The sequence below is a fragment of the Corvus kubaryi genome, unplaced genomic scaffold (assembly GCF_017639235.1).
Source record: "Corvus kubaryi isolate FWS band 111438036 unplaced genomic scaffold, C.kubaryi_AGA036_p1.0 split3-37304, whole genome shotgun sequence".
In the NCBI taxonomy this organism is placed as follows: Eukaryota; Metazoa; Chordata; class Aves; order Passeriformes; family Corvidae; genus Corvus; species Corvus kubaryi.
In genome coordinates this window covers 602,140-610,016 of record NW_024582087.1, presented here as the reverse complement: position 1 = coordinate 610,016, position 7,877 = coordinate 602,140, and the positions used below count along the sequence as shown (strand labels likewise).

Below are 7,877 nucleotides of genomic sequence, written 5' to 3'. Positions count from 1 at the left end.
CGGCTGCGGTGCCGCCCGCCCCGAGCCGCTCCCCGCGGCGGGGGAGCGCGGCCGCCGGAGCCCAGCGCCGCCGGGGCCGCTCCGGCACCGCTCCGGCACCGCTCCGGGGCTGCTCCGGGGCTGCTCCCGGGGCTCAGGGTGTGCGCCCGGGGCCGTGGTCGGGGCACCGGGGGCTGCCGGGCTCGCTGCTGCCCGTGCGGGCTGCGATCGTTCGGGGAGCGCAGGCAGCGCTCCCAAATCTCCCAGGCGCAGAGGAAAGCGGACCCGGCTGAAGGCCCAGGGAATAAATATCTCCGTTTTGGGGGTTTTCTCCCTCACCGTCCCAGCGCCGGCTTCTCACACAGGCCTGCGCTGCCAACTCCGATCACGCTCCTGTGTCACTTTGCTGGATGTCTGCTCTGCCCTCCCACTTGGCTCTTTTCCTCCTCATTAAGACCCCCAAGCCAGATGTGCAGGATGGAGCTCATCTCCTGTCCACATCTGCGGGCTGGCACCACAGCCATTTCCGAAGGAAGGGACAGCTTGCAGCGGTTGTCACCCACGGCAGAGCAGCCGGCTGAGGCACTGTGCTCTGGCACTCTTCAGTTAAACATCTCGCCCAAACTGGAGCTAGCAGCTCTCCTGGAGAAACCAGAGGGAAGGTGGGGATTGTGTCCCAGGTGTTTCACAGACCTTGGTGCCTTCCTGTCGTTCTGTCTGGATTCGATGCCTTCACATTCCTTTATCCTACCTGGGCATGTCTTGGTGATTAATTGGTCAGATTTGCTCATTCCTATTTAAAATTGCCTCTTCAGGGGTCTGTGCTTTGAGCAGAGGCAGCACTTCACCCCCGCTGCAGGGACAGCAGGGAGGCATGCTGACCATTCTGGGTGAGGTTTCCTAATTTTCATCAGCCAGGTATGACACAGCTTCTCCTGGAGCTCCCTGTGCAGATGGGGAGGGTCTTCCTGGGCCAAACACCTGGCATGAAGGTGCGGTGGGTGAAGAGCCTCTGCTCTGAAACAGCGCTGGAGCCATAAGGATGAGTTTGTGCTCCTTTGTGCTCCAAGCTGGGAGAGGAGGGAAGTCCTGCGGCAATTCCCAAATCAAGTCTTGCGCCCAGATCCAGGCCGTAGGTTACTGCTGGGAGACAGGGCTTTTCACCTGTGGTTTCTCCCTTCCTAACAAGGGAGATGATGCCTGGAAAGCCAGAAAACACCACTCGACTCATAATGGGAGGAAACTAATGCCAGTGCCCAGGGCGGTGGATGCCGTGGGCGAGACTTCATTTAGTGCCTAATCCCCGGTGTCCCAGGTGCCGGGCGGGCGCTGTGTCAGCACCACGGGATCGCTTCCGAGCGGAAATGGCCGGGGGATCCGGGCTGTTTGTCAGCCCGAGTCAGCTGCGGGCTCGGGGCAGCGGCAGGGACTGCTCTCCTCATTGCATTAGCACCGGCTGTGTTTAATCGTAAGCTGAAACTGGAGGGAGCCTCTGGCTCGCCCCTTCCCCAGTCTCACCTTGGCCGCAGCTCCGGGTCAGGGTCAGGCACCACGTGCAGGTGGGATTTCAGCAGATCGGATTTTTTGTGTCTCAGGATCTCAAGTGGGACTTAGCAATTTACCTCCCTTTGGTTTAAGAGGATAAGTACACACTCTTGATTACAGCGAGGAAAAGAATACAGGTGTTCTTCACCTCTACACCTGGGTCTGATGTTAGAGAGTTCCCTGAGGTCCAGCAGCGGAGCAGGAATGGGGCTTGGGAGGAGTTTTGCACTTTGAGGCTAAAATGGCCAAGGGCAGGGGCCCTAGGGGGAAGTTTTCACCACTCCTGGGAGAGGTGGCACCACTGAGAAAGCAAGGAGACTTTTCTGGAACACCAGTTACGTAAATTGCCCTGGGATCGCTGCCATCCAGGTTAGAAACCGGCTTCCTCCGACCTTTGCTTTCTGAGTCATGGAGCAGAGGTGCTGTCACTGCACTGGTGGAGGCATCAGTCCTATTGTTGAGGGATTTGGGGTTTTTCCACTGTGTTCTGGGAGAATTGGCTGTCTGGTGCCCCTTGTCCTGGCCCACCAGAGCCCAGTCGTGCCAGGAGTGGGTGGCAGTGGGAGCTTGAACTGATCCCTGGCAGGAGCCAAGTCCCTCTGTCCTGGAGGCTGAGCTTTGTAATCGTTTCTCCTGCTTTTTTTTTCTTCCCTTGCCATTCTCTCTTCTGCTTAGATCATTGCAAATATTGCTTATGTAGTAGAAAAACGTGGCTGGGGCAGAGTACAAACACTGGAGAATGGAGTTGAGTGACACAGAAATCCTTCCCTGGGAGGGTGGGCAGGCCCTGGCACAGGGTGCCCAGAGCAGCTGTGGCTGCCCCTGGATCCCTGGCAGTGTCCAAGGCCGGGTTGGATGGGGCTTGGAGCAGCCTGGGACAGTGGAAGGTGTCCATGCCCATGGCAGGGATGGAATGAGATGGGATTTAAGGTCCTTTCCATCCCAAACCATCCTGTGATTCTCTGATTCCATGACTTCATCCCCATAGCGATGGATCTGTCATCAGGGCTCCGCTTTGCTTCAAGTTCTTGTTTCATTACACAAACCTACAACAATGCAACTGACGTGGGATTACGCCAAATTCCACCACTTCAAGCTAATTATTTTTGCCTGTCTATAAGTATCACCCTTCATTGAGCAGGAGCTACTCATGAATAAACTCTTTTCTCAAGCATGGTAGCTGAGCTATGCAAAAACTATGACCAAAAGACAAGGGAGACAGCTGAGTGGCTGTCATCTCTGATGTGCCTTGTGCAGAGACTCCTGTTTGGGCTGCGAGAGTTCCTTCAGAGATCTCTATTTTTGCAGAATTATTTCCTTTCTCTGAACTGCAATAGCCAAGATCCATAAATTCCACTTAATGGTAATAATTTTTAAATGCCTTTTTCTTGTGTCAAACTAGCAGGAGCTCTGGGGTGAAGGGTTTCTTGCCCTGCTCCCTCCTGCTTGAGTGTTCCGTGGCTCATCAGAGTTGGGTGAAAGAGCATCTCTAGGTACCTGGTACCTGTGAGGTGTTTTGGGGCATCTCAAAAGTGACTGCTCAAAACGTAAGGATCCAGGAATAGCAGCAGGCTGCTTTTTCAGGCAGAGCTGTCGATAACCCGGGATGACTGGAGCCGGTGGTGTAACCACAGAGCAGGACTGGGCACCGTCCCCACGGTCCTGCCAGGATGTGCCTCGTCCTGGTTTCACATCAGAGCACACTGGCCTGCTCTGTAAATTGCTCGCTGTGCTGCAGATTATGTGGAATTAAAAGGATTTAAAGCGCAAGATGTCCTAAGATAAATATCTCCCAAGTTCAGCCAGGCTGGCAGTTGCGTAACTGAACACGCTTGTTTTCCAGGGTACTTTTCTGTGTGCTGTTAAGGAAACTCATCCAGCGTGTGCTCAGGAGGGCTTTTGTGTCACCTCTGGGGCAGGTGGAGCGGTCACTCGCCCAGAGGTGCCCTGGCTGCTGCTCCACGTGCCCATCAGATAGCTCCCTAATCCCGTTTCCGCTCACTCCGGAGCAGGGCAGCTGCAAAGCTGCAAGGACAGGCTGCGGGCCCCCGGGGAGGCTTGTGTGGCTGCGTTCTCAGTAGCCCGAGCCCTGCTCTGACACAGCCTGGATGAGCTCCTCACTGCCCCGGGCACCCCAGGGAGGAGCTGTGCCTCCCTCCAGCAGCAGAGGCTGCCTGGTTGCTGCCCACGGGAGATCTTGGGAGTTCTCTCGGAGCAGGACATTTGGGAGGCTCCTTTGCAGCCCCAGTGTGCTGTGAGAGGGCACCTGCTCCCCCGCTGTGTGTGGGGTGCAGGGGCAGGGCAGAAATAAAGCATTTTGAAGAGGCAAATGTCAAACCAAGAAACACACAAACTGTTCCAGCTCTACTCGTGACGTGCTGAATGGCCATATTTTATCTCGGGAGGTGATGAGTCTGGAGCTGTGTTTCCATCTGGAACATTTACAAATGGCCCTCCAATTCCATATGAGGGAATAAGGACTGGTTTTGCTCTGGGGTAGAAGGAGAGCACTTGGCTCTAAACACTGCAATTCTCTGCGCAGACATCTGATTTATGTCAGCCTGAGGAAGTGACTGTTTCATCAGGAGCTTCATCCCTCTAAGACCAGGGACCTGCATGCCCAAGAAACCTCCCTGGCAGGGACACTGCTCTCTTTCTTTCCCCTCCCTTCCATCCCAGGTAGGATGGGTTTGCCTTGGAGTAGGGAGCCGATGAAACTCAGCCCTTGAAAGTCTGGTGACTCTGGAGGTATCACCTGGTGTCTCCCAGCTCACCCTTGAAGTTGAGGGCTTGGACACCCCCTGCATCAACTCACCCCTCTCCTGACATGTGCCTTGTGGGTCTGTTCTCCAGACCATGAGCTAGGAACTGCTTTCCTCTGTCCAACACAGAAATTCTGCTTCTTAAGCCGTTTGAGACAAAACCAGCCCTCCCTGAGCTGTGGTTTGGATTAGCAGCCAGTTATGAGTTGTGGATGGGTGACAGCTGAGCCAGTAAACATCAGCCTGTTTCCAAGTCTGGTTATCTCGAGCGCCGTGTCTCCCCCTGCGTAGTGGGGGCTGTTCATAAACACAAATTCTTACTTCACTGCTCAGCTATTCTCTGTGCTAATGGCACCGAGAGCTCCGTGTAAACACCAGGGCAACATTCCTCTGGGAGAACTTGGCCTGCGTGGTGCTGCTGTGGCTTTTTTTCAGTCGTTGGCTGAAACTGCTTTGGAACTTAAAGATAAGTTGGGACCAAGGTGAGTTGTGGAGCTCAGAGTGGGTCCACAGAGATGTAAATATTGCAGTGTGGTGGAGTCCTGAGGAAGAAGACAGGTTGTTCATATCAATGGATCCTTGCTACACCAGGGAAGGAGTTGGCTTTGTTTCTTCTGTCAGTTCCTGAAGGCTCTAGAACCCGGTCATTCCACTGAGGATCTGAGGCTCGAATCCATTGGCTTTGCAACTCTTCACCTGGCCCATAACATCTGAAAAGAAGGGACTAAACTGCCCTTGTCCTGTCAGAGGAGAGGAGGAGGAGGAATGCCATGATTTTTTGGAGCCTGAGACTGCAGTGCAAACAGATGTCAAAGCAAAGTCTTCTTGCCCTTGTTCTCCACAGTCTGCAGAAAACCTCCTGTACGTGCTTATCCTGCTCTGAGTATCTGTGTCTCAGTGAAATCCCACCCAGTTCTGCTCCCCCGGCTTCCCCAGGCGGTGCCGGTGCCGTGCTGAACCTGATCCCTCCTCGGTTCAGCGCCCGGGGTGAGCGGCTGGTGCCGCTCCAGGTGCCTCGGGTCACCCGCTGTGACTTTGTGCGGAGCTGGACCTGGAGCCAGGCGGGCGGGGCAGATTTCCTGCAGCGTATCAGCTGCGATGGGGTAATAAATAACCGATAAACGCTCCAATTAAAGCCGATGTCACGGCACAATGGTTGTTAACTGCGCTCTGGCGCTGCTGCCAGCAATCCCAGAGCAGCCGGCGCAGAGTGGGAGCAGGAGGGGTGGGATGGAGCAGCGTCTGCAGCACGTGGTGCCCGGGGGGGAATCTGCACCCACCGCCCCAGGGATCCTCCCTGGCGCCGTTTGCCCCACAAGCAATATTTGGTGGATAAGGAGCCCCAGTTGCATTGGGGGAAGTGTGGAGAGAGCCTCTGGGCAAGAGACTTTCTTTTAAACGCTTTAAAAGACAAGAGTCCGGTGCGTGGGGGAATGTTCAACCATCTTGTACCGTGTCCAAAGTGCCACCCTGCCCCGTTTGTCCCATGTGAGGGGCTCCCAAAGCCACCGGCCTTTGTGAGGGACATGAGGAACAATCCCATGCCTGGCGTGTGCTAACAGCAGGTTCTCTTCCTTTGCAGAACGGGCAGGCAGCTCCAGAAGAAGGTGGGAATCCTCCATCCAAGGTAAAAATGCCCCGGGGTTACGTCTGCAAGTCGTCCCTGCGAGCGTGGGGGGTGTGAGCTGACTCGGGAACGGGATGGGGACGGTTATTTTTAAACCCTGTAAAGCTGCTGCTCTGTAAATCTGCAAGAGTGCACGTGGGAGTGCAAGGGACTGGAGATGGGGAAGAGGAAAGATAAACTCCTGTCTTCCTGTCCCTTTGGCCATCCAAACATGCCTGGAAGGTTTTCCAGAGGGCCACCTCGGTCCAGCACACAGGAGCTGGACTGGAGGCTGTAGCCGAGGGTGAGAACCCCTGGGGTGTTTCGGTGCTGTGTTTACGCCTTTCTCTGTGGTGTGATCTTGCCAGATGGGATGAGAAGTACAAGAGTATTTGATGGTTTTGGCACAGCTGCCCTTGCTGAGCATCTGGTATCTGTTTATCCTCTTGCCTTGGTGGGGCTGGGAGAAGCTCCACTTCTGCCAAGTTGCCCTCTGCATCCCCATTAGCATCAGCTGGGAATGACAGAAAGAACTGAGCTGCTGTCTCCCGTGTTCTGGGCAGGGATCAGAACCTGCTCATCCTTCTTGAGACACCTGAAGCTCATCCTGCCCCACACAGGAGCAGTGTGGTGTTGAAGGACTTGGTTTGTCTGCTGTGAGCCCTCCGCAGGTACAGGACAGCACGATGCTGTCACCGTGGCTATTTCCTGATTGTGCCCATTCCTCTGTCCTGCACTCACTGCAGAGCAGGAGAGCCATGTCAGTACCGTGAAATCATAATCCCTTCAGGATTTCCTTTTCTGATCCATCCACGCTCTGACCGTGGAGAATGACACAACGCGTTGGATTTGCCCTGGGCAACCTTCCTGAGCGGGTTGTCAAGAGCTCATCGGGCTCTGTACCCTCAGCAAGGGCCCTGTGGCAGCTTCTCTCTCTGAATCATCGGCCGTGCTAAAGGCTCTGGGGGCTTGTTGCGTTGTTTTTCCAGCTGATTACGTTGTATTTTTAGTAAAAGACATTTAAACATAAAACCCAGTTGTCTACATTTCAGCCAGTTTTTTCCCCTGGAACATTTGAGGATTTCTAGCAGTGCCAGTGCATCTCTCCTACCTGTTCTGCCTCCCTGTTCCACTCTGGGGCTGGCCTGGCACTTCCCCAGCAGCCTGCAAAGAAATCTGGCGTGGGTCAGATGAATTCAGGTCAATGAAACTTGCGCTTCCCTCCCCTGAGAACAGTGGGTTTACAGCTCTTCACTGTGCCTGCATCTCTGGCATGGGGAAAAGAGGAATCTGTGTCTTCTGGTTGGATTCCAGCTGGGTTTCTAAGGCTTGAGACTTTGCCTCTTTCATCTTCAAACACTTGGCTAAACTGCCCTTCCCTAAATGCTGCTGATGGATGTTGCTTTAAAAATCATTTAGGATTTTTTTCTCTTTGAAGGACATCACTGAGACAAACCCTGGCTGATTCCATCTGTAGGTGCCATCCCACAGAAAGATCATGAAATAGAGGCCAAAAAGCTCTTGAGGTTCCCTTTGCTGCTCTGTGGGACGTGGACGTGCAGTCCAAGCTGGAGCAGAGCAGTGGGCAAGTTCTCCAACATCCCACAGCAGGGAAGCCACAAGAGCCCTGTGCTGCTGCAGGTGTCCTGCTTTCCACTGTTCTGAGGCCCCGTGGCCAAAATGCCTGTGAGCAGTGTCTGACAATCCCATGTTGGGTAACTTTTGAGCACCCAAAGCTCTGCTGCACGCTCCTGAAATAACCTCGGTTGCGTTTTCCAAGTTTGTACAAGGTATGTTTGCTACCAGCACAAATGAAATCCCTCCTGTAAACACATACCTTCAACTTGAGGGCAAACTCTGCCCTGAGATGCTGCAGATGGGGGAGCAGGCAGCACCCAGAATATCTGTGTGTTTCAGTTCTTTTTGTGGTTAGACGTCAGCAGCAGCTCCTGGCTCTGGCTCTACCTCCAGCAGGAGAAGCGAGT

The 7,877-nt window shown here is 54.4% G+C and overlaps 1 protein-coding gene across 5 annotated transcripts in view; it reads left to right on the top strand.

Moving 5' to 3' along the window:
* The window catches only part of RPS6KA1 (ribosomal protein S6 kinase A1), a 35,715-nt gene that overhangs the window by 583 nt on the left and 27,255 nt on the right, over nt 1–7,877 (top strand). For all 5 annotated transcript variants that reach the window (XM_042015626.1, XM_042015630.1, XM_042015625.1 and 2 more), the window contains exon 2: nt 5,869–5,913. In XM_042015626.1, coding sequence (XP_041871560.1) covers nt 5,869–5,913 — 45 coding nt within the window. The remainder of the gene's footprint in view (nt 1–5,868; nt 5,914–7,877) is intronic.